Below are 27,529 nucleotides of genomic sequence, written 5' to 3'. Positions count from 1 at the left end.
ATGTCATTTAATCAGCTTTATAATTGGCAAAAGTATTCCAACCATTTCTGATATTTATTAAGAGTCAATATTTAAAAGTGAAAACACCAAAAATTCCACCTCCCGCCTTTGCTCTAGGCTAGAAGAGGAGAAACATGAATGCTGAGCTACTCAAAAGGCTGATGGGATATATAATTAGCTATTATGTTAATTGAATCCACTGTGAGTTTGTTGTATGAGATTTCTTCATATAATATGCAAATGATCTCCAAGGTTTAGTTTTATTAGACAATATAATTAGAAACCCTTTTAAAGGAGAGAATTCTAATGAGGCATAATAAAGGTTGGAAAAATATGTTTGCTATGTGGGCCTACCACCTGGGCTTACTTAATTAAAAAAAAAGATAGACTTTATTCATCACCAACAGTAATATTTCAAAGAAAGTTACGCTTTAAAAACATACGTTTATCACAAAAATGTACGGTGGAATGGGAAACATTCATTTGTATGAAAACACAAACGCCACCCCAATCCCCACCTCCGTTTTAGCGTGCTAATTTTGTTCACTCAGACTTAAATTGTAAAAAAAAAAGAAAAGAAAAAGAGGGAGAGTTTTCCAGTGCAAATCTGTAGCCACGTGTGTAGAGCTGTATATAAGAGAGGGCAAATTCACGGAGAAAGCCCCGCCATTATCATAATTATTAAGAGACACGATCCGAGCAGAGGAAGGTACTTTAGCTTTTGTGCTGTAACTAATCAGCGTAACTTCATTTGTAGTAACAAACACTGACATTCTAACATCTGGAATTAAAAGCTTTCCTTGGAACTGAAGAAATGCCTGTTATTCTAGAGCTGGCTGCATTGGCAACAGTCACATTTCATTTCATGTGAGACCACCTCCAAGGCCAACGCTGAAACCCATTTGCCATATGCCAGAACGCTAGCTCATCACGCCCAGGGTGTTCACACAGGAAAGAGTGACAGAATATCTAGGCTCATTCAAACTGTACAACAGCAATAACAACAGTATGCCATGTTAGATCCAGTGGCACCTTGGACATCTCCTTGAAAGTTTGGATTAAAACCTGGAGTGGCTTCCACTGCCCCACTGACATGGAGCCATCAGTCACCACTGGTTATTTAATCATCAGCAAGGAGCAACACTGGTTATACCAGATCATTTAATAATATTATGATAAAAAACAATCAAGTTGACAGAGCAGTGACCCTCCTTTGTTTTTGCCTGTATTTACCCTCTGCTATAGTGAGACAGCCAGCAAGCAGCCTTGCAGTGCTCTGCCTATTATTAGATCCACCTGTTGTTGCTCTTGACTCTGCCTAACATTAGCGGCCTTCCCCTCCACCTCACCAGCCTCACCGGGCACCAGTTGGCACTGGCCTGCTGTTCAAAAAGTTTTGGCCCTGCAGGTTTCTACTGCCCTGATGGTTCCCTCATCTGACTTTTCCCCAAGGACAGACCTCAGCCTTCCTTCCTCCCTAATTATTTAGCCACATCCTCCAATTCTGGCTAGAAATTCTCCCAGAAGCAGCTAGTTCTGCTTAGTAAACACAGGCTGAGTCCATCTGCTAATTGTTAAGCACATATTGCTGACCATGGTGTTCTTCCTCAGCACATTTAAGGTTAACTCCTCAGCTTGGCTGGTGAGGCAGGAGGCAAAAGTGTCTTTTTAAGCTTCAAAGCCCAAATGCTGCTATCAAAAACTTCTGAAATGCCAAAACCTATCTCAGAAGCTGCTTCCAATCTCATAACGCAGGACTCGAGTCAAGCAGCTGAGTTACTTAGTTCTCATAATTTAAAACCTCCATGTATTTCCTCAGAAGCACGTCTCCTTGAGTTCCATGGCACATGGGCCCAAACAACACTATGGATGATTGCAACCTTAGTATGTTTTTATTTCCTTAAGCTATCTGAGGGAAAGGAGAGCCAGTGTGGTGTAGTGGTTAATGTGCTGGACTACGACCTGGGAGACCAGGGTTCGAATCCCCACACAACCATGAAGCTCACTGGGTGACCTTGGGCCAGTTACTGCCTCTCAGCCTCAGAGGGAGGCAATGGTAAACCCCCTCTGAATACCACTTACCATGAAAACCCTATTCGAAGGGTCGCCATAAGTCGGAATTGACACGAAGGCAGTCCATTTCCATTTTTTTCCATTTAAGGGAAAGGCTGTCACTCAATGGTAGAACACATGCTGTTTCTGCACAAGGTCCCAGATTTCAACCCCTGGCATCTGAAGGCAAGGCTTGGAAAAACTCTCAGCTGAAAACTTGGAGAGCTGCTGCCAGTCAGTGAAGACAATAGCGAGCGAGATGGATCATTAGTGGTTTGACTCAGTATAAGATACTTCCTACAATCCTATGGAGGGCTGCTGAACAGCTGGATTAGTTAGATTTGGTGCATCGTCAGTAAACAGAACCAAGTTCTTGTTACAAGATGGTGTGAATTTGTCCATAGGCAACTCATTAGATGCATTTAAAAAATATTTTTAGCCTTCCTGATTGACTTTGTAAAAAGCCAAGGAAGATCTTTACAGAGGGGTGCCACTTGAATGGCAGGTCTTCTCCCCAGGGCTACAGTTTAATAGTAGTAGAGTACATAATTGGGCTCCTACTGGGAGGAAGGGTGGTATATCAATCAATCAATCAACCAATCAATCAATCAATCAATAATTTGCATACAGAAGGTCCAGGCTTGAATCCAGAGCATCTTCAAGAAGGGTTGATCAAGGATGTCTGAAATCCTGGAGAACTACTGCTAGTCCGTACAGGCAATATTGCTCAGCCTTCCACATCCTGGTGCGTTCCTGTTATTCTGGCCATTGGCCATGCTGGCTGGGGCTGATGGGAGTTGTAGCCCCAAATATCTGGAGACACCAAGTTGGAGAAGGCTGAGCTAGATGGACAGTCCAATTATAGGAAGCCAGCATCATTTATGCCAGGACAGTGGCGGCTGGTGAAGCACCTTGGACAGCTCCTTAAAATTCGGACTAAACCCTGGAGTGGATTCCACTGCCCCACTGACATGGAGCCACCAGCCATCACTCTGCCAGGGTAAATTATGTTGGGGCAACTTATTCCTATCCCAGACTCAGTTCAGGAGTGGTGCTACCCAAACTTGGCAGGGGGAAAGCAAACCTTTAAAACAAAGTTTGACTTACACCACCCTTTTTGCCAGGGTAACTTTTGCTGGGTTGCTCTGTGACATGACTGAGGGTTTGGAATAGGGGTAAGTCTTGCCTCGTCCTGACGTTGCCACTCCCCTTTTTTGGGACTTACCTCAGCCTTGACTCACCCAGACTGGAGGACTTACACCACTGTATCTCTGGCTGATCCGGGATGAAGCTCAGGCTCAGCCAGAGACCCGCCTATTCCAAACTCTGCTCATCCTGGAGGATCTTGGGTTTGTACTGCTCCTCAAACCAATGTCTTCTTGATTGTCCCAGAGTGCAGGATACAGAGTAATGGGCTCAAGTTACAGAAAGTCAGTTTTCAGCTGAACACCAGGAAAAACGTCCTAACTGTTAGAGCTGTACAACAATGGAACCAATGACCTAGGCAGGTGGTGGGCTCTCCAACATTGGAGGCATTCGAGAGGCAGCTGGACAGGCACCTGTCAGGTATGCTTTAATTTAGATTCCTGTGTTGAGCAGGAGGTTGGACTCGATGGCCCTAGAGGCCCCTTCCAACTCTATGATTCTATGAAATTCTATGATCTATAGAAAAAAAGCACAATGTAATACAGTGAGAATCTCCACCAATCCCCAAATCTCCAACAGAATTAAATTGTTTTCACCTTCCAGTGAAAGGAGATCAGGGCAGAACACTCTGTGTGTGTGTGTGTGTGTGTGTGTTGTGTGTGTGCGTGCATGCGTGCATGCGTGCGTGCATGCGTGTGTGTGTGTGTGTGAGAGAGAGAGAGATGGTATTTGGAACTACTAGTAAAATATCTAGATATTTCTGAAACCATTTTCAAGGTAGCAGCAATTTTTCAGCCTAACTCTCCTGCAGCACCCGTTGTCGGGATGATGGTGGAGGAGAAGGGAACATGCTATAAAGTATGATGCACAGCAGTATTGCTCTTAGGGCTGAAACTCACGTAACAATAACCATGGAATTAGTAATGGGCAGAGCAATCCTAACTCTGGCTGGGGAGTAAAACAGAGTGGAGGAGTCACCACTGAGTTGAAAAGCCCTGCCACTTGTGGATTTTCAGTTTTCTTCCTGCACTAGCTCCAGGGTGGCACAGCAGAGGGGTGCAAACTGGGCCCACCACCAGGAGATGGAACAGTTTAGGATACAGAGGATCTATGGGCACTGGGCAGCCCACCTCTGTGCCATCCCAGAATACCCTATTTCATGTCCCTCTACCGGTGACAGTGTTGTCTCTGCCCTGCTTTCTGTGGCTGCAGTAGGAGACTTTGCCCCGTGGCCAAAGGAAAACAGCAAATGCTAGCCTCCTCCAGCAGGAATGCTAGCCTCCTCCAGCAGCGTGGGGATTGCCACCTGTGTGATTGTTTTGTTGTTGTTCTGAGTTCTCATGTGGGGAGAGGCAATCCAGATCAGGACCACAGCAAAGGAGAAGGAGACTTAAGCTTTGGTGGATTGGGACACCCACCCTGCAGCTATTTACTTTGGGGGGAGGGAATGCAGTTACTAGTTATGTGAATATCATCACATTTGTTTTATCCCTAAGTAGAGCTAGTTCCATCCAAGCAAGCCCATAGAACACCATGCAAGGCTCCAGCAACAGTCCCATCTCTTTCTCCATCGCCCCCCCCCAAGCCCTGTTATGTACATATACAGGCAATTCACAACAGCAATTGATTGTGGTGGATTCTGCTGTGCCAGGGCTCTGGCTGGGGTTCAGCCACAGCAGCGGCACAAGAATCCTCCTAGCATCTGATCCTATGGCCCACTGTCCCAGTGTGGCAACTGATAGGATCAGGCTTCCCATACCAGTTTCAGGGGGGAAAGAGTGGTGACATCTAGCTAAAAGCAAAGTGTGTTTCAATCCCATTGATTTCAATTGGAGAAAATCTCATTGGGTCATGCCCAATGCCAGTACATTTTCTTAACTTGTACCTAATGGTTATTTATTCAGTCACTGAAAACTCTTAACACCTCCCCCAAAGTATTGTCCAAAGCAACCCCTGTTCCCCCCCTGCAAAAAAAAATTAAATTATACATAGCACTGTCTATTTCAGCTACAAATTGGTTTAGTTACCAGCTTCTTTCCTGCATGTTGTACGCTGGCTGATTAACATATTGCTTACATTCTCTAACGGACACTCCAAAATTGCCCAACATGTGATAATAAGCAGACAATCAAAGGAAAAGCAAAGCAATCAAAATACACACTATTCCCACCCATCCCCACCTCCATTCTGTTTTTTTTCTTCTGGAAATGTAACAGTGAACTTCTTTAAGAGGCCTGAAGCAACCTTCAAAAACAGGAAAGTACTTTTCAGTTTTTGAGATCCTTGGGGTGCTTCTAGGCAGAGGATTGTGGGGAGCAACAGATGCTATTCTTCTGGGATTCTTCAGAATGCCTAAAACTGACATCCTCTGGTGGGGCTCTGCCACTGCCTGATCCCCATAAAGAGCTGTTGCTAGACCCCCCCAAAAGACAGAGAAGTTCTACAGCACAGCAACTGCTGTGCAAAACACACACACACACACACACACACACAGACGGGGATGAGGGAGAAATCCGATTTAGTTTGCCTTTAAAGGTGAAACTATCAAATTCACGCTTTCAGAAATAATATCTGAACCAACACTCAGCATCCTCCAAAATCTGCACTTTCCCAAATTTTGCAACCAGCCATTGTTTACGAAAATGAGTATCTTAGGGAAAAGAGTGCATTGAAATGAACATATTAGTGGAAATAACATACCAAAATGCATTACATCAGGGAAAACTGCTTGCAAATTGTGTTTATTAGAAATTTGCACTAAAATGATGATGAATTTTCATGAGGATTCAAAAAAAACACATACAAATTGCTGCAGAAATATGGAGAACTGAATTTAACATTAAAAAAATGAGACATGGAGAGAACTGAAATGGACAGATCATTCCATCCCTACACATACGCACCATAATATAAAATAATATTTTTTTATTTGAGGTACATTTTCTCTCACCTTCCAGTTTCACTGCAAGTACTGGTGACAGAAGCCCTGGAGCTAGTAAGATTATACTAGTCTAGCACTGAGATTGAAGAAAGCCTCCTATGTTTCCAGGGGTTTCAATTTACATCAATAACAAAAATGTGTATTTTATTTTATTTTTTGAAAGAGACCAAAGAGATGATTTGTGCTTATGATGGTATTGAGGCAGTGCAATCCCATCTGCAAAGGTTTCAGGGAGGAAACCCTGTAATGTTTTCTATTATATATGTTCTAAGTTGGGTGTGTGTGTGTTTGTTGTCCCTCTTTTGTTGAGCTATAGTGGTGATAATATGCTAACCTGGGGAAGCATCATAGAAAAAGTGACAAAGCGGAAATAATATGTAGACAGTTTAGTATTAATCCATCGCTAATGCACTATTAATACATAATGATATGTTGCAGAATATACCTGCAAATAAATGCTGCTCTGGGGAGGCTTGTAGTAATCCTATAGTCAGCATAACTCAGGGTGAAATGTTTTCCATGCTACATTCATTGTACCCGTTTACAGGGGATGGGACATTCACATCTCAAATTTAGTCAAACCGAGAACATAACAAGCTTCTGTGCAGATGAAGCCTTCGGTCCAGCCTACAGAGCAATAAATTATATTTATTGAACTACTGCTGAACTAGAAGTAAACCTAGTGTTTGCACAACAGTGGGGCTCCCCATGCCCTCCCAAAAGGCTAGACCCCAGGCCTTGCTTGACTTTGCTCATCTGTCATTCACAGAGAATGTCCTTTAAAAATATTTTGTTTGAATCCCACAGAAAATGTTACAACTGAACAAAAGCAATGTTATATGTTTGTGAAACTGTGGAAGGAATCACTTTTGGGGACATAAAAGGAAGAGTTGGTGTTCAGGAAGGAATATTATTTACGTGACATCTGGAAATTCTTTTTGGTTTCCCAAGATTTGACAGAATTTTGATAGGTAAGCACATGAGAATGATTATTCCTAGAATCATGGTTCCTTCTCTCCCCCCCTCCTGCCCCCCCCTCTCTTTTTTTGGTATCACATCCAATTTTAGTTGGGATATTTATTCATCTTTGAAGTGGCACAACTGAAGGACCCTCTTCCCCCACCCTTGACACACATGCACACACACTCACTTTCTGGTGATAATTCCCAGGTGTTTTTTGCATTGTACATCCAGCAGGTCAGCACCTATATGTGGTAAACATGGAGTGCAGACTAACCTTTATAAAGGGTGCAAAAGATGGCCAACAGATGTGAAGCAATTACCTAGTGTGGACACAGTGGAGCTTTTGCAACCAGCTTTTTTATATTTTGTGTTCTTCGTATGCCATGCAGGGGCAGCACTGATGGAAACCGACAGTCATAAAGGGTTGTTTATGTAAGATCGCCAATCATCCATTATTTTAGTGGGCTTGCCAATAAAACACATTCTAGTAGCTGTCCTGTACTGGGGGCTTAAAACTAGCAATTTTCAAAGTCAGTTTGACCATTTTTAAAATTTTTGTTGGTATGCAGAATTGAGCCAGCCAGGCTCCACCTAGGCCTGACCTGCCAATTTCTGACAGGCTCAGCCTATCCTTGACCTATCCAGTTCCATTTTGAGCCTGCCCTGGCTCCAACCCCTAAGGGAACACTGTTTTTGAAATCAAATGTTGTTTGCACCATAATGATGTGCAATTATGATGTGCATAATGATGTGCAACTGGTTCCTTAAAAACACGAGGAAAGAGGCAAAACCAAAATTGACTGAACTACGGTAGAAATCTCCTGGTATTCTGTCTCTGCAGATGTGGAGTCCAAAGCCACCCAGCCCTGCCAAGAAAACTCACAGATATTATGCAGACGGAGCCAGCTGGCCACGTATGTGAAAACCAAGCCAGGAAACTTTGTAAGGCTTGCGGGTAAGAACACAGACAGCTGAAAGGAAGAGGGATGAAAGGTTTGCTGACATTCCACTCAACCTTAACCATCCTTTATTCACCAAAAATAATGGTTAACTGCAGGGGACTTGGCGCATGACCCCATTCATCTATCCTTCTATGCTAGCCAGAGAGAGAGAGAGAGAGAGAGAGATACAATAAAGGGCACTGCAATTAGATTCTGCCATTAAATGCTATTCTGGATGGATGGAAAAGTGCTTCAGGTGGCAGAACAGAACAGGATGGAAAAGAGAATACGTATCAGTGACTAAGGGTATTTTTTGTTGCCCAAAAGGATCGAATTCTAAGCCACAATTGAACTTTGGAAATATATTATAAACTGGAAGATGGCAGATAATTTACATAGTTTAATAGCATTCCATGCGTCTAATGACTGATCTGTAACCTGTCTTTTTTTCATCAGAGTCTCAGATTCCAAACAAGTGGTAGACATCTGCTTATTGCTACAGTATTCTAATTTGGAGCATCTTGCCATCAAATGCGCTTGGCAAAAACTGCAGTAACAAGTAAGGCCTAGGAAAATCTTCCAACAATAGACTTTGAAATTGTTACACTTGAGGAAACATAAGGAATTGTGTCTTTAAAAACAGAAAAGAAAAAGTTAAACAATAGTTCTTGGGAAGTAACCTGCTTCATGCAGTCACCTAAAGTGGTGTGGTGGGGAAGGCCCTCCCACCACTCATAAAACATAATGTGTGACATGGACATATCACATTTGAATCCTCCAATCCTTCCCTTCAAAAAAGGTCTGTTTCCTCCTAACATTAGCAGCAGCAAGTCATAGTCGACTTGAAGGCACGTAACAACAAAACTTCAGGGAAATGTATGGGGAGAGGTTGGGGTGATAAAAATGTCAATTCACGCGCTTACTGTGGCCCTTTGGCACCTAGCTTCTGTGTTGCACAGACTTTTCTAAATTTAAATTCTAATTTTATTTTATTTTTAAAAGCAGGCCTGTAAATCTCTCTCTCTCTCCCTCCCCCTAGCTAAATCTGATTAGAACAATTACTCAACTTCCTTTAAAAATAAATTCTTTTCGAACCAAACTTGTATTCTTCCACATTTTTCTCTTTGGGGTAATTTAACCTTGTGGAAAAATAAATACGGTAAACAAGTTCTATACAGACTTATCAGCTATCACATAAGAGAGACAAAGGGGATTATCACCACAGCTGTCAGGAAAGGCAGCCTTCTTAGACAACATTTACAGGTACCAAAGGTCATGTTCGCATCATAGCCTTTGGGAACTGGGCACATTTCTCTAAAGAATTAAATCCTTTGCCGAAATAAACAGAGTCTAATGATTGATTTCAACATTGAAAACAACTTCATGAAGGAGACAGTGAGAGAGAGTGCCAGAGAAAGAACATCAGTAAATGAATCAACAGTCATTTCCTCTGTTTCTGAGGTTCGGGTGTGAGTACTGTTGCTTATGTAGTCAAAATTACATCATACATGGACAAGAGGAAACTGTTAACTGACTTGGGAGAACTCTATCATATACCGAGGTACAAACAAATTTAGGGAAAACTGCCCTAAGGGTGGAAAAACAGCCCAATAATGACTGATTGCTGATGACTGACTGTTGGGAAGAAGAAGTGGAAAAACAGATGGAATATGAGCCAACAATGCAATGTGGCTGCAAAAAAGGCAAATGCTATGTTAGACTGCATTAACAGTAGTTTCCAAATCGCGTGAAGTACTAGTTCCCCTCTGTTCAGCCCTGGTTAGGCCTCATCTTGAGTACTGCATCCAGTTCTGGATACCGCACTTTAAGGATGCAGACAAACTGGAACAGATTCAGAGGAGGGCAACAAGAATTATCAGGGGACTGGAAACAAGGCCCTATGAGGAGAGACTGAAAGAACTGAGCATGTTAGCCTTGAGAAGAGAAGACTAAGGGGAGATATGATAGTGTACCAATCTCTTGGGTTCTACGGGCTACTTTGTAAATAAATAATGCAAACACCATTACAATTTTGTAAGATTTTTGGAAGTTTAATTTGGCTAGCAAAAATGGCAAAAACAATACAACATGTATTGTAACATATGTAACAGAATGTAACATATGTCTCCAGAATATAATAATTATCAAAGTTCCATGCATCCAGCAAGGCACCAGTGCAGAAGTTGCTTGCAGAAAGTAGAGGATAGGATGATCAGGGGTTCCCATACACAAAACCTTAAAGCCCCAATTCAAGGTGACAACGGCCAAATTCTTGCTTCCTGGCTATAACAGCTCCTTTCCTCTCCAGCTCTCTCTTTCTGATCTAAAACTCACAAGCACAGCCTCGTCCTTAAGGTTTCCCCACCCACTGGGCTAAACCAATAATTCATAAAGGATTATATTAGCTCTGAAATACTTGAAAGGTTGCCACACAGAGGAGGGCCAGACTCTTTTCTTGATCATCCCAGAGTGCAGGACACAGAATAATGGGCTCAAGTTACAGAAAGTCAGTTTTCAGCTGAACATCAGGAAAAACTTCCTAACTGTTAGAGTACTGTAGTACAACAATGAAACCAATTACCTAGGAGGATGGTGGGCTCTCCAACACTGGAGGCATTCAAGAGGCAGCTGGATAGCCACTGGTCAGATATGCTTTAAGGTGAATCTCTGCATTGAGCAGGGGATTGAACTTGATGGCCTTATAGGCCCTTCCAACTCTACTATTCTATGATTCTATGAAAGGGAATAGAATGGAATGTTGTGGAGGAGGACATGGCTAGCTGACTGAAACACTGAACAGAAGTACTCCACACTGCAACATTTTGTTGCAGGAGCCATTTCTTTACCTAGGGCCCCTCCAGACCAGCATGTCTTTGTGTTTGTATACTGGACCCTCCACACATCATTCTGCTTTATCCATTGTTCTGCAATGCTTCCCAAAGGTTTACTGCATTATTGCCATCTGGGGGGGCACTCTTGCATTATAGAGCAACAAAAGTGGGGTAACTTACCCACCCACCTACCCCTAAACCTGTGCGGGATGAAAAAAGACAGGATTTTAGCAAGATAGTATTCAACATGTACCTATTGCTGATTAAGCACTATGACCAGCCAAAAACTTTTGCAGGTGCCTAGTCACATATAATTGCCCCAATAACAGCCTAGTCACATATAATTGCCCCAATAACATCATGAACACAAATCATCATGAATGCTCAATAAAAATTGCCTCTTGTTTAGAGTGGCCCACAATTTACACAGCTACTGTAAAGTACTTAGAAGTCTTGTTCTATTAAAGCAGTATATTAATTTTGATAAATAAAACGTTTAAAATTTGTATTTGCCATGAAGGCATCAGTGTTTCCAAATCAAACAGGTAAAGTATGAACAACAAACATATGCCCTCAAACATCCAAGCATGTATGTGGGAGTGTCTCCATCCAATCAGGGCTGCTATAGATGAGTACATAGATGTTTAAAGAAATTCATCTGTCATTCACAGTAGACGCATCTTTGCTGCAGGAGAGACTAGTGTAACACCAATACCAATTTATTTTATTTTTATTCAAACCTTGCTCCAAGGAACTCAGGGCAGCCCACATAGCTCTTTCCCCCTTTTGTCCTTACACCAATCCTGTGAGGCAGTTTAGGTTGAGAGGCAATGATGGCCTCAAGGCTCCCATGAGCTTCACGGTTGGTGGTGGCGGGGGACTTCAATCCAGGACTCCCTAGTCATAGTCCAACATTCTAACCATTCCTTTACACTGTGGAGTAATATTTTCTATGGGAACATGGGGAGGCATCCAACTGAATAGATGCACTAGCGTAAGGATTTCCGCTTGCGCAGTAGAACTTCCGATCCTCCCCCCCCCCGTGCCCACTCCAAATCTGTTCCAAAGGGTTGGGGGAACCCTAGAACAGATTTGGAGAGGCAGGGGGAATGCGGGGAGAGGAGAGGAGAGGGAGGGGAATTTAATCAGTGCAGCACAAAGTCCTTAAGCTGGGAGATCTATTTAGCTGAATACCACCTTCAGTTCTGCCCTAAAAGTATACAACAGGTGTCATAATTTAGGACAGCTAGAGTTCCTAACATGACTTGCCCTGGAGCCTGAAGTACAGTTGACAGAAGGCACTAGTTTGTAAATTAGGCCTCAAGCCAGACTCCAGGAATTTATATCAGGCCTGGCCAATCCCAAGGCTGCTTCATACTGCCTTCTAGTCACATGGTTGAATGCTCTACGTCTTTTCCCTTCTGTACTATGAGAGGGGGCTCTGAGGCCTAGACACACACAGGCTATGGTAGCTCATTAGGGTAGACCCTAATTGTAGATCATGAAGTTTCTGTTGCCGTCCTGGGCTACTGCTGAGAGGAAGGGCGGGATATAAACCAATCAATCAAAACAAACAAAGAAATAAGTCTTTTGCATATGGGTCACCCAAGGCTTGTTTACGCAATACACTGAACATAGGAACAAGCTGCCTTTGCACATGTACAAGGACTTGTGTGAAGGAGTGTGCACTTGTTGTCTTGTACAGCTCAACTATTGCTTACACTGGCACACAGACTGTACACTTGTTGAACATTACATGTGAAAAACTGTTCACATATATAGCTCATCTATTGGGATAAATCAGTTACACAGATTGCACTCTCACCGGTCCAGTTAGTGAAGATTTGAACCCAGAACCATGCATGATTTTCTGTCAACACTGGCTCCCACAATGTATATGCAATATCATTTTGGTCATTATTATTATTTATATAGCACCGTCAGTGTGTGTAGTGCTTTACAGAGACCAAGAAGGCAGGTCCCTGACCACCTTCTCTATCCTCTTATTTTTTCGGTACTGTTCCATTGCATAAAGCTATTTTTCTTTTTTTATGCTTATTTAGGAAAATACTCTTGGATCAAACTATTTCTTCTTCTTCTTCATCATCATCATCATCATCTAAATTTATATCCTGCCCATCTTCCCAGAAGGTGCCCAGTGCAGCAAACAAAAACACAAAAAACACTCTAAAACATATTCAAACAAAACATCCTTAAACACATATTCAAACAAAACATCCTTAAAAAATATTATAACAAAATATATTTAAAAACATCTTTTTAAAAAACAGCTTTAAAAAGATCTTAAAAAGTAATTTCAACACAGACACAGACTAGGATAAAGTCTCTACTTAAAAGGCTTGTTGAAAGAGGAAGGTCTTCAGTAGGTGCTGAAAAGATAAGAGATGGTGCCTGTGTAATATTTAAGGGGAGGGAATTCCAAGGGGTAGGTGCAACTACACTAAATGTCCATTTCCTATGCTGTGCAGAGCTCACTGATCGCTGGGTATGTAAGGGGTAAGACGATCTTTCCGGTATCCTAGTCCTATGCTGCATAGGGCTTTGTACATCAAAACCAGAACCCCAGTAGCTAATGGGCAGCCAGTGCAATTATTTCAGCAGTGGGGTAAAATGTTGACTGCTCCAGTGAGCAGTCACACTGCCACATTTTGCACCAGCTGCAGCTTCCGAATCAGCCTCAAGGGCAGCCCGACATAGAAAACATTGCAGTAATCCAACCTGGAGGTTACCAGTGCATGGACAACTGTGGTCAGACTATCCTAGTCCAGAAATGGCTGTGGCTGTCTTAGGCACTCCTAGCCACTGAGATCACCTAGGCCTCTGACAACAAAGATGGATCCAGGAGCATCCCTGGACTATGAGCCTGCTCTTTCAGGTTCAAAATGCATATTGACTACTTTTGCTTCCCTCCGCTCATTTATGACACCAGGCAGGAAGTTGGCCCCAGAAATATTCCACGATATGTAGCAGAGCAACACTAATCTATGCTACAGACCTCTATTGGTTTTATACTCTCATGGGTCCCCCTCAAGAATCCTAACAACAATAATTAGGTGAGAGTGCTGAGAATTCTGTTGCAAAGATAACTGCCCCCCTTTTGCAGAACTACAATTTGTTTATTTCATTGCATTTATATTCCACCTTTTCTCCAAGGGGCTCAAGGTGGCATACATGGTTCTCCCCCTTCTCATTTAAACCCCACAACAACCCTGTGAAGAAGGTTAGGCTGAGAGGCAGTGACTGTACCAAGATCACGCAGTGAGCTTCATGGTGAAGTGGGGATTTGAACCCTGATCTCCCAGATCCTAGTCCGACACTCTAATGACTACACCACTCTGACTGTTCTACCAGGGTGCTCTGGGAAGTGGGAATGACTTTTGCATTTATGCATGCCTATACCAGGAATAGGGGGCCTGTGGCCCTCCAGATGTTGTTGGATTACAACTGGGGCTGGCTAGGGCTGATTGGAGTTGAAGTTCAACAACATTTGGAAGGCCAGAGGTCCTTACCTTGTCTATAGTGTAGATATATCCCAAGAAGTACAAAGGCCAAGAAATGAGTATATATCATTTTAGCAATATATTATTATACCATTCTGCCGGTGGAGGCTGGTCCATTAGGTGGCATGGGGCACTGCCCACCAACCCCAATCAGTCCTCACCCAGCCCCCACCTATCTGTCTTCTTACTTTCATCCAGCCCAGGGGGTGGCCCTGGCTGTCAGCTTCCTCCTCCTTAGTCTCAGTGTTGCCATTAGGGAGGTGGATGGGGGCAAAGCTAGAATTAGTCAGCTCTCCCTGTCATAGGCTCTGGCTCCACCTACTGTTGGCCTCCCTGGCTTCCACCCTACCAGGGTCAATGGCATTCTGCATATGCTGTTGTTGTTGTTATGTGCCTTCAAGTCTACTATGACTTATGGCGACCCTATGAATCAGAGACCTCCAACAGCATCTGTCGTGAACCACCCTGTTCAGCATACGCCATACAAGTGCAATATATTGCAGTGCACATTGTAATATAAATGATGTCAAAGCTAAATAGTAAAATAGTTAGAAAATTACCATTTATATTGATTTGTGTTTCATGCAGGCATATAGTGAAAGGAATGGGAGGAAGCCACAATGAGATAAATCCCACATTAGCCCCTTATAATGCAAGCCTGTGGCTGTTTACTCAGAAGTAAGTTCCACTTTGTTCAATGGGTTCTTACTCCCAGGAAAGTGGGCATAGCATTGCAGCCTCAAGGTTAATTTTATCTCTGTCTAAATACAACTTTTTAAACCTCGGAACGTGTGCTTGAGTATGAGCATTCAACTGGTTAAATAATGCAACATTTTGTCCTTATTTTCTGATTTATAAAATGCAACCCTTTTCAAAAGATTTCCAATACGAAATGTGTTCCTTTATCAATGTGCATAAAATTCCAAAGGGAACCGCTGCCACTTCTAGTGATGCTATCTGTTCCTTTACTAAATTTTCCTTTGTACTTTGGTATCAAGGTCATGCATATGGGCTTAGTCGATATCAGTTCCCCTCTTTTGGAACTGGGAGTGAGGGTGATTACTTTTTTCCCACTGAAGACTGACAAGCAGCAATTGGGGGCTTGGAATGTTTTGGCATCAGCTGCCATAGAGCCTCATCCATAGACATTACGCGAGCATGTGTGGCCCCAAACGAGTCTATGCTCACAGGCAATCAATATGCAAAGAGGGCCTACATTTCCCATCCAAGATCAGGAGCCATGAACTGGAACAGAGATGGGTCTGTTCATTGGTCACGCTGGCTGGGGGTGATGGAGTTGGAGTCCAGCAGAGTGGAGGGCCATATGTTCCCCATCCCTGAGCTAGAGAGCAGGGGCAGTCAAAGACCAAGAGTTCCCTGACAAATCACAGGAAGCAGTTCCAACACATCCTGACACCTGAGCCCACCTTTCCTGAGGAATAGAACGCCTTAAAAGGGCAATCCTTTGACACAGAGCCTTATACTCTGTTGCCTCTCTCCTGTTTGGTTTGATTGCCTCCTCGGGAGCATGAAGCCCATGGCAGTGGAAGTGATGCTACTTCAAGGGAACCCAACCTGGTGGTTGCTGTCCCTGAGGATCCTGGCTGAAGGGTCCCTGGATCAAGCTCTCTGGACCATTGGGTTTGGGCAGGGTATCTCGGTCTGAGTCCAGTGTGTCTCTGCAGCCAGCACCACTGTCTTTCCTGATGCAGCAGGCCCCTTTTGTCAGTGCCCAAGTTGCTGCTCATAGGTGCAATTCAGGAGACTCACAAAATCAAACCAATGAAGAAAGTATCACCCAAGGCCAGTTGGGCTTTGAAGGAAAATCCCATTGGTCAGACCCTGCCTGAGCACAAGGAACAGCCATCCAGTGAATCATTCTACAGAAAGTCACACTGGGTGGATTCCCCAACATTCAAAATTGTGGTCTCTTGCTGTGGCTGTAGAGAACTTAGAAACACACACACACAAACGATATTACATAACAAGAATAAAATGTATCTTTTAAAGACAGAGATCTTGGGAATATCAAGGGGGTATAAGAAGGATTGTAAAGGGCTGTACGTCTAATCAAGAATGAGAAAAATACAAAATTTCTCTCTGGAAATGGCAAAAAATACAGGTGGAACTTACAACAAAATGTTGCAGTACGGCATGGTTTCCAGCCACTCAGTTCCATTCCCTCTCCCCCCCACCTGAGTCAGTGAGCATTCCTTGCCTATTGAGCATGCTCAGCTTTCATTGGGTTGTTTGTGGGTTCTTTCCTCCCTCCCCTTCCATTTTCCCCTAGTAGTCAGCCAGCATTCCTTGCCTGATGAGCACACTCAGTCCTCATTGGGCTGTTCCCCTGCTCCCTCCCCCCCCCCCAAGATTTATGGGCATGCTGACCTCTCCCTCTTCCACATGGATTGTAGTGTTTTGGACTGAAACTCAGAGGACTGAGATTGCAATTAGTAGATGGTGTCTTTGCTACATGATAAAATTTTGGTTTGCCTGGTGCCTCCCAAACTGCTGAAGGTTGAAGCAAGCCCTTTGGGAAACCTAAGCAAGAGAATGTGGATGGTATAATTTGAAATGACGAGGGAGATTGCATATTTTCCCATCAGAAACAAATGCTTGTTATTCTTAATAAGTACCTGGATTCAAATGTATCTGATCTGCAATTGTTTTTATTTGAAAGCCTCCAGTGGGGGCAAGTTTCAGAAATAAGGAGAGTTAAGCTACTTTTTAGTACTTACTTCCTGAAAGGTGAAACAGGCTGTTTGTTCACATTTGAGTTGAATTAATCGGTGCTGGATTTATCTGGCGTCTCATTACAGTCGGATGCTGTCATGTGTGTCTGTTGTGTAGTTTTTTAAAAAATAAATCTGTGTTTAATTGTGATGAATCAGCAGCTAAGGATGTCTAACCTGTTCATTTTTTCACTGTAGTGGTTTTTATCTGTTTTTATAATTGTATATTTTATTGCTGTAACCCACTCTGGGACTTTATGGTGAAGGGCAGGTAAGAAATCTTAGAAATAAATAAATATTCATCCCTACCTCACAAAGCAATTAGTTAAAAAATAGAGTCAAAAGCCTATATATTGGTAACCAACTAAAACACGTTTTCTGCCTATTCTGTAGCTCACAGCATAATTGAAAAATCAGTACAATTGAACTCTCTGCAAACATTGCAAGTTGGTTGCATCTGGACTTCAAAGTGAAGAATCACTTTCGCCACTAGTGGGAAGCACTGGCTAATCCATCTGCATCTTGAACCTGAATGTCAAGCCATAAGGCCCTTTGGTACATTTCCCAGGTTAAGAGAATCAGGTCTCAAGCCTGCAATGGGCCAGATATTGATGGCTGACAGGTAGGGGTTTTACCCAGTGGTCTTCAACAGGTGGGTCCTGACTTCAGGTGGGTTGCGCTATGACAACGCCATCCTTTTCTCTTCTGCTGCAGTTTAGAGTTTTTAAGAAAAAGAAAAACAGGGCCAAAAAGAAAATAGAAAAGGAGAGAGGGGAAGAAAGTGAGAACAGTAATCAATATTTACTATTTCTAAAGACCCTCAAGGACTAGGCACTGCACAAGAGCTATGTTAAAAAGGAAAAAAACTTTACCCTCAGGTTTAAATAGAAATGGATTGCCTTCAAGTCAATCCCAACTTATGGCGACCCTATGAATAGGGTTTTCATGGTAAGTGGTATTCAGAGGTGGTTTACCATTGCCTTCCTCTAAGGCTGAGAGGCAGTGACTGGCACAAGGTCACCCAGTGAGCTTCATGGCTGTGTGGGAATTTGAACCCTGGTCTCCCAGGTCATAGTCCAGCACCTTAACCAAAGTGAAAGATAAATGAAAGAGAGGAGGAGGGAGAGAAAGTTGGACATATATGAGAAAATGTTAAACAATGGCCCTATCTTGCAGGCTTGAGTTACCTCAGAACAGCCTGCTGGATCAGGCTAAAAGCCCATTTAGTTCAGCGTCCTCCTGACTTACAGTGGCCATGCAGATTCTGCGGGACACCTGCGGGCATGACTTGAGTGCAACAGCTCTCTCCCAACTTGTTATTCCCAGCAACTGGTATTCAGAGACAGACTACCTCCGGCAGAACGTAGACATCATTGCTGGTAGCGACTGATAGTCTTATCCTCCATGAACGTGTTTAATCCTCTTTTAAAGTCATCCAGGTTTAAGATGAACCCTGGATCTAAAAGGGCAGAAGACCATTACTAAGTTAACCTTGCACCACTCCTGAGCTCCTGCCAAGGGAGGAGGGAGCGATACGGTGATAATCACCCAGATCTGCAAGAAGCCTCATGGGTGTCAATAAGACAGAGTAGACCACAGCCCAATAACAGCTTGCAGGTCACACCTGATCTTTGATCTCAGGTCATATCCACACCATATTTTTCAAGCAGTATCATATCACTTTAAACAGTCACAGCTTCTCCCCCCCAAAATCCTGGTAACTATAGTTTGTTAACGGTGCTGAAAGTTGTTACCGAGACCTCCCACAGAGCTACAATTCCCAGCACCCTTAACAAGCTACAGTTCCCAGGATTCTCTGGGGGAAGCCATGACTGTTCAAGTGGCATAAGCCTGCTTTAAATGTATGGTGTAGATGTGACCCAAGTGAGAAGCTGCTATAAAGTGGCTTCCAACGTAGCCTGGGTGCTTGCCTTGCGATCTCCAGTCTTATTCTGACCTTCTCTTTAGATGAGGGAGGGGCAAGGAAAGATGAGTAAAAGAGTGCATATTTTGAATGCAGGAAGTCCCACGTCCAGACCCTGGATCATAGAAGAAAAGGGAGATCTGCCTGAGATTCTGGAGTGCCGCTGTCAGTGAGAGTAGACAACGGTGGGGCTCAATCAGGTGAGTAGAGCCTTTGGTCCTCCAGAAGCTGTTGAACTACAACTCCCTTCATTCCTACCCATTGGTCATGCTTGCTGGGGCTGATGGGAGTTATAGTTCAGCAACATCTGGAGTTCCACACACCTGGGCTAGGTAGACAAGCAGTCTGACCTGGTATAAGGCATCTTCCTTTCAGAAATGTTGGAGGTGACCATCGTTAAGTGTCACTTTAGCCGATGTGCCTAGATTAGCAGAAAGCAGATTTGTCCAACTGCTGTCCTCCCTTCGTATAGTATCTCATAAATGTACCCGTGGCACAACACGAAGTGTAGCGCTGGAAGACACTTCCTATTTTAAAGAGTCATCGTTTGCTCTGTCTTGTGGATACAGCTCCATTCTCATCTTTCAGTTTCATCATCTCTGTGGTGAACGGACCTGTCTGCATGATGCAATTCCACTGAAACTAGAAACACAGTGCCCCAAGGTCAGGGAAGAACCTAGATGGGCATCTGTCAAGAATACTTTGCACCTGCCAGGGCTTAAAGGGATGCTCCCGGTGTATAAGCCTCATATATACATTTTAGGCTGTGAACATGTTCCCTTTAAATACAAACTCTCTCCAGTCTAGCAGACTGGGATTTAAGAGTGCCGACATTTAAATCAGGGCTGGGTGGTGGCTTGACAGGTGGGCAGAGCTTGGAAAAGTTACTTTTTTGAACTACAGTTTCCATCAGCCCCAGCCAGCATGGCTGCTGGATTGGGCTGATGGGAGTTGTAGTTCAAAAAAGTAACTTTTCCAAGCTCTGCAGGTGGGGTGATGGGTCCTGGATTGGAGAGAAAAATATACAGTCCTATGGGTGTGGCTCATTTGCATCCTTCCCTTCTTAGGACTCATTATCTGCTAGACATGCACATACCATTCATACGAACTCATCATACCACTCATCATAACTCAGATGCAGGATCAGTTGCTGGATCAGTTGCTTTCGCCAACCGCCCCACTGCCCCTATTCAAGAAGAGAATTTCTTACATAGTTTCCACCACATGGTACAACCTCTAGTGGTTGCGTGTGTGTCTATGTGTTCATTGCAAAAGACTGGGATAAACATCTCCAGCACAGGGCAGGGAGGAGTTTTGGACCCTTTTCTCCCATGCTGTGATCCCAATGACAATCGCCCCCATTGGAACCAATGGAGCCTTCCCTCCTGAGGCTAATAGCAGCTCTGGGAGGGGGATTTTCAATGGGATTGTGGTGGTGGTGGTGGTGAACCCCCTTCCTACCCATCATGGTTCTGATCCTGCCTCTCCCCCACCCCTTGTCACATGACAAGACACAACAGGCACATGAACTGCTTTCAGACAACTAATTTCTTCATTCGTGTAGCCCTGATTTACAACGCAGAGCTTTAAACTGCAAGGAGGGGATATCCCCCCTCGCAATTTAAAAGATCAGGCGTGGATTCCATAATCACTGTTCTCTCACTGCACATTCAGTTGCTTGTTTGCTGAGCATAATTCCTTGAGGGTTCATTCAGGTGCACATTCCCCAAGGCCAATTCCCTCCTGCCCCATCCTAAGTGCCAGGGTGAAGGGCAGGGAGTGACTTGCCATTTGTTTTCCCACAGCCTGATTCCTGACTATGGCTGGTGAGACCTTGCATCTGCGCCCTGCTTTCTGATTCCAGTATTATCTGGCAGCCTGAGAACATAGGGGCACAGGAAGTTGCCTTACATAGAGTCAGACGATTCGTCCATCTAACTCAGTACTTGTCTCCACTGACTGGCACTGGCTCTCCAGGGTTTTAGACAGGGGTCTCTCTCAGCCTTAGTGATGATTGAAACTGGGCCCTCGGGTGCGCTACCGCTGAGCTATGACCCTGCCCCTAAAGTGAGCAGTTTTCGCATACAGACCTCAGGCTTCACCACTTTGGTGGGGTTTGGTTTTCAAATATATAAATATGCTGCACATCTCAGAGGTCCCTGCTGCCTGTAACCCTGTCCTCCCCCTGTTTTGTCACCTGCCACTGTGCGATGGCTGAATTATGATTTGCATACACTGCACCTCAGCCAGCACAGGAACTCCTTGTTGGAACACATCTAGAGGCTTGCTTCACACAGGGAAGAAAGGGAAGGGCAACAGCTCAGTGGAAGTGCATCTGCTTTGCGTGCAGAAAGTTGCTAGTTCAGTCCCTGGCATCTGCAGATAGGACTCGGAGAGACTCCTGCCGGAAACCCTGGGGAGTCTGTCAGCGTAGAAAACAGGAAGCTAGATGGACCAATGGTCTGACTAAGTCTGGATTTATAATGGTACAAAAATGGTGCAGTTGTACCAAGGCCCAGGCTCTGAACTTTCTTTCTTTCTTTTAAAAAAGTGACCCTCTTGCCTTACTGGGAAAAAAAAATTGTAAAGCAAAATGTGCAAGCACCCGTCTAAGCAATTTCTGTAAGAGAAGCTGACTCAGTAGCACTTGCAACCGGTGCTCTCTAAAACTGGCTGCGCTGCTATGAGGTCACTGGGGCATGGCCAATGAGGTCACTGGGGCGTGGCCAAAGGCTGGTTTTCTTCCCATCCTCCTTCATTGAAAGATTCTCTGGATGCTTAAATATTGCAGTATTACAAACAGAACCTAAAGAAACTGAAAAGTGCCTTAATTTGGTTTAGAAGGGGTCCACAAAAGACAATAAAATTATTGATAAAACAAAATGAGCATTTATATATGTATGAATGCAATGGTTAGAACATTGGACCAGGATCTGGAAGATCCCCACAGAGTGGCCACTCTTTTCTATCAAGCTATATCTGGTTAGATGCAAAACATCAACCCACACACACACCGAAAAATCTATTTGGCTCTTCCTTTTGCCTTCTCATCCTCTCCCTCCAACAGCCAGCAAAAGGCCCATCACGGCCACAGCCTACCCCCCTACGCCTACCCCCCTACCCCTACCCCTACCCCTACCCCTCCAGCAGTCAGCAAAAGGACCAAAGCATATCCCCCATGCCACTCTGTGGTTTTTTCCCTTGCAGCAAAGCAACATACACCCATCCACCTACTCTGCACAATCGAATACTGAACTGAACTCACACAGAAATTTTGCTGCTGCTTTCAAAGGCTGGCTGCAAAGAAAAAATATGTTTCCTGCTGCTTTAGCCTGCTGCTTGCAAAGGGAGGGAACAGCAACCCAGACTCAAAGAGGAGCCAATTAGGGTTGCCAGGCTCAGGGCCTGGGAATGATCCTGTATCTTTAAGAGAAGAGAAAATTCAGCCAAGTGCAGGTGTTCTTGCAACACTGTAATAGGAAAAACCACAAGGTGGAATTCTCCCTTTGCCCTGCACAACTTTTAAAGATACAGAAGACCTCTTGGTTGCCAGGCCCAGCCCCCTATAGTTGAAACGCGTCGGGCTCCTTTGTTACTTTTATCCATTTTGGTGTGCAAATCAGGCACTTTTGTTGTAATCTAGTTTTCTTGGTGTGCATTTTATTGGCATTCTTATTGCTTTTATTCATTTCTGATGTGAATATTTTTGTTTAGTGTTCTTGTTTTGTATATTTTGTGGTTATTACCTTCTTATTATTGTTTGTGTATGTTTGTACCATGTTTTATTATATTTTATTCACTAACAACCAAGTATAGCATACCCATCTATTAAAAGTACCAAGTAATTTACATTGGGCATTTGGGCACATTCTGTCCTTCATTACAATTTTTTATATTTTAGTATTTATTTGCATATGGTTTTTAGTGTGTTCATACCTTGATTTTTGATTTTTTCTTGTCACTTTCATCAAGGACCATTTTTTTCTTCCTCTGTTTTTTGTTTACAGATTTTTATCACCCACCCACCTACTCACTCACTCACTCACTGGCCAACTTTGCCAGATCTGCTGGACCACCCACCTCTGAGTCATCTGATGTCAGGTAATTGACAGGTTGGTGGTCCTGTCCACCTGTCAAAGGTGGCCCATGGAGGTGACCAAGCAGGATTGAACTACCCATGCATCAGCTGATGAGCAGGGAGTGCAATCCTGGTTTATTCAGAGTTCAGGTGTGTGCAGAGAACTCTCTCACACACCCAAACCAAACAGGATTGAACTTCCCGTGCATCAACTGATGGCTGGGGGTTCAATCCTGCTTTCTGCAGGGATTGGCTGTGCCAGCAGCCAATCCAGCTGCATCTCTACTTGCCATCATGTATGACATCAGCTGTGGGGCAGGTGGGCATGGTTTGAGGAAAATGGCCTTGTAGATCAAATGAGGAGACCTGGTGTGGGACAGAAGCTCCTCACACTTGCCCTGAAACAATTACAAACTATTTTACAGGTGCCTCCCACTGTCCATAGTATTTACCAATACAGAACTCAATTTCAGTGAGGAAGAATGGGGGCAAGAGAAAAGGGTAAATCAGAGGAAAATGTGCAGGTGTCAAGGGATCCCAAAGAGACTGCCCCTTTGTGCTAGCTCACTTTTTTCTGCTCCTTCTTTGCATAAATTAATTTTCTTGCTTTGCTTCAAGTTCCCTCAATGATTTTTGCTTGTTCTGGGATCTTTTCGAGCCCAGGTTACCTTTTTGCCTTCTCTTTCAAAGAAGAAAGAATTTCTTGCCTTGAACCTGTCCCTCCTTTGGATTTGGAGTTGTTGGTGGCAATTTTCCTTTGGGGCTGGGACTTTGGCTCACAGATAATTTTGAAGCAATTTAGCTTCTGTAGTTTTTAATATATATCTTATTTTAAATATTTGGCTATTCCCTGGTGATACTTACACATCACCATTTAATTTCTCAGTCTTTCCCATTTGACTCTTCTGGATCCTATCCACTGGATGCTGAATTCATCTCTCAGTTCTTCCCCAAGCTCACATAAACCTGTTTCCTTTAAACTCCTGCCTGGATGCACGGCTATAACATTTGGGTTTTTCTTTTCTTACTATTTAGGATAAGATACTATAAAATTGTTGTAGCAAAGCTTTTAGCCAGTTTGGGCTGGAGGGAATTGTAGATGGTGAATCAGAGTTGAATAATAGTTAAAAAAACATTTCTATTTTTGCATTAATTAATCCTACTGGGAGGAAGGGTGGGATATAAATCAAATAATAAAATAAAGAAATAAAGAAATATTCATTTAGCTGTCTATGAATTTCTAAACCACTGCCCAACAAATGTTTCCAAAGTGGTGAACAGCAGAAATATATTAAAAAGCAACATATATAGTAAAAATGAAATATACATAAAAACATTAGATGCTTAAAAGCATCTAATCACAAAATTCCATACCATATACAATATAAAATGGCTGAGTTTTAGTAAAAGTTAAGTTGTAATTTGTTCCCCATGTAATCATTGTGTCCTATTTTTTCCTTGCATACACTGTCCCTTATATTTTCCCTTCCCCAAGATTCATGTATGTATAATTATGTGCTGTGCATAATGTGTTTTTTATTTCCCTTGATATTATTATTTCTGCAAGACCTGCTCACTGCATTTCTGGCTAATTTCCACCTGGCCTGGAAGGGTGGGGCCCTGTCTCTCTCCAGCTACAAAAACAGCAACTGCTGAAGGGGCCAGAGACCGTGTGTGTGTGTATGTGCGCGTGAACCTGCTGCTCGGGATGTCTATAGACTACTGGGGTTAGTTGTTTTTTAGTTGTTTTTGGGGTCAAGATTTAATTTTGGAGATTCATTTTTGCTGTTATTTGGACTACAGCATATTTTTGTTAGACACTGTTGTGAAGTGTGTGGGGATTGCTTAATTGTATATTTATTGAGATGTTTTCATTAGTTTGTTGTTTATTATTATTGTTTGGCTACTTATATACTGTGTATATTTATATTTCTTTGTTGTATTATTTCTCTGTTGTACACCGCCCAGAGAGCTATGCTAGTCGGGCGGTATAGAAATTTAATTTAAAAAAAAATATTATTATTATTATTATTATTATTATTACATCTTTCATAAATTGAAATGCAATCGCTATTTGCAATCAATTTTACAAACGGACTTCAGCCTCTGGTCATATCTTTGTCACAGCCCTTTGGCCTGCTGGGGCAAGCCGAGGTCCTCACTTTCAGTTCCAAACCAACATTCTGCAAGAGGCACGTGAACAGCATACATTCCCTGTAAGCGGAACATATTAAATTGACCAGTGATAATATCTAATGACTCCCATGCGTGGGGAAAGCTGACTCTGTGTGAAACTTTTATCCCATCTTTCCCCTCACCCATTCTCTCTACCACCTTATACAGTTCTGATTGATATATTTTTAACACAGTCTAGCAATGGAACAATACTCCATCCTCAATATCTTAAAAAACCGCTCCAAAAATAAAAGGTCCTGGAAAAAAATGCCTCAGTTTCAGGCTCATAGATTACTTTGGCTCCCAGAGGAAAGAGAAGCAATTTACTGGCTGCTGGCCTTACCAAGGAAAAGGTTTGAAGATTAAGAGACCAACCGCTGTTTGGATAAGTGGTTGGTGATTGCACATGCCAGCAATTACGTACCTCCATGGCACTCTTACCTTTTTCTTCCCCCGCGTGCCATCAGGGTTGAGTCGAAATGTCCCCGAATTCACAGTTCTCTTTGGACCTATTTTCTTGATGTCATAGACCAGCTCATCAGCAAGGGCCTTGCAAGCTATAGTGAGCCAAGGGTAGGGTGGGGGGAAATACAAAGACACATATGCAAAAGACTCATCGCTATCACAGAAACCACACTAGAAAATACAGTGTGCACATTTTTGCAGATGAGCAGTTAGTTATTAAGGGTATGACCAAATGGTGGTTGCCCGTTCTGCCAGTCTTGTGTAGTGGCAAGAGGTAGATCAGGCATTGGCCCAGACAATAGAGTTTGGTGGCCCCAATGTCAGTGGGGCAGTGAATCTGCTCTGGGTTTTAGTCCGAACTTTCAAGGAGCTCTGAGCATCTTGGACAGCGAAGCAGATTCACTGCCCCGTTGACATTGGGGCCACCAGTCTCCACTGGGCCCAGGCACATCATATTGAGAAGGGGGGGGTATGTGGACTGCTAAGTCCACACTGGTCCTTGTCACTGTCAATCATGTAGGCTAACTAGGGCTGAAGAAGCATACTGTGCATATGGAATATGAGATCAGGGACATGAAGGAAGCACACTAGAGCCTTTAAAATGGAGCCATAAGTGCTTAGATGTTCCCATGACAAGGTAGACCCATTGTTCTGTAGGACAGTAGCTTCCCTTTGGGACCCAGTCATCTAGTTCACCTTGAACCAGGGAATCTGGCAGTAGCGCCCAGGTGCCTGACTTCCTGGTACCACCTAGGCAGCTTTCAGGCAGGCAGAGCTGCTGGCCCAATATGTGCTACTCTATAGTGACTTCAATTAGTCACCAGATGAGGTACTACACCTCATTTGCCCAGATGGCATGCGTTATGAAGCCCGTAAAGGGCTAGATTTGTTCCCCCATCTAAGCAATACTCCAGGGTAGCTTCCCTTTGAGACCCAATAATCTAACAAACCTTGTACCCACCTTGTACCTGCTCTGGGCCTTGAGTTCAGCCTTACCTAGACAATGTATTTACCTTTGGCCCTTCTAGCTGACCCCTGAAGGGCTCTGACACTAAGCAGCTAGTTGTGAAGATCTCGAGGCTCAACAAATCTATTTTTGTTGCATGGCTGGAACTGCAAAAGCACAGAGGTTCTCAAGTAATGGCCCATAATACAAGGGCAATGGGCTGCATTTGGCTAAGCTGTGCAGTCATTCGCTATTGCAAAAAGCCCACTAGAAAATTATTTCAAGTCAACTATACCAGCATTAGTCAAATTTTGGAATTAGAAACCTCCTTGCTAGAATGGAACTTCTTTGCCTTAGAAAAGATCTTAAACCTTTATACCATCACTCAGCTATGCTGTGGGTGATCGTACTCAAATCTAGGCGTGGTGGGCATGGAGATGGAGAAACTGAAAGCAGTAGCTCAGGCAGAGCTTGGAAAAGTTACTTTTTTGAACTACAACTCCCATCAGCCCCAGCCAGCATGGCCACTGGATTGGGCTGATGGGAGTTGTAGTTCAAAAAAAGTAACTTTTCCAAGATCTGAGCTCAGGTATGGGGAATCTGACCTCTGTGGCCCTCAGATGTTGCTGGATGCTCCATCAGCTCCAGCCAGCAAGGCCAATAGCCAGGGATGATGGGAGTTGTAATCTGGAGGGCTACAGGTTCCCCATTTCAGCTGAAGGTAGATAGAGCATGAAGAGCTGCAAACAAGAGCAAAAGGCCAGACTCCTATCACTTATGCAAGGCCTGGCCAATTCAGACTTCATACCAGCTA

The 27,529-nt window shown here is 43.5% G+C and overlaps 1 protein-coding gene across 2 annotated transcripts in view; it reads right to left on the bottom strand.

The window, feature by feature from the left end:
- Positions 1-27,529, bottom strand: part of CNPY1 (canopy FGF signaling regulator 1) — a 65,639-nt gene that overhangs the window by 13,389 nt on the left and 24,721 nt on the right. The window contains exon 2 of one of the 2 annotated variants that reach the window (XM_061586501.1): positions 25,746-25,861. In XM_061586501.1, coding sequence (XP_061442485.1) covers positions 25,746-25,861 — 116 coding nt within the window. Of the gene's footprint in view, positions 1-18,375; positions 18,430-25,745; positions 25,862-27,529 lie in introns of those variants that run through there. The other variant, XM_061586502.1, reaches the window with a different exon arrangement.

The sequence above is a fragment of the Rhineura floridana genome, chromosome 10, assembly GCF_030035675.1.
Source record: "Rhineura floridana isolate rRhiFlo1 chromosome 10, rRhiFlo1.hap2, whole genome shotgun sequence".
NCBI classification, from domain to species: Eukaryota; Metazoa; Chordata; class Lepidosauria; order Squamata; family Rhineuridae; genus Rhineura; species Rhineura floridana.
The sequence above is the reverse complement of the archived record's forward strand: the minus strand, read 5'-3'. Positions and strand labels throughout refer to the sequence as shown.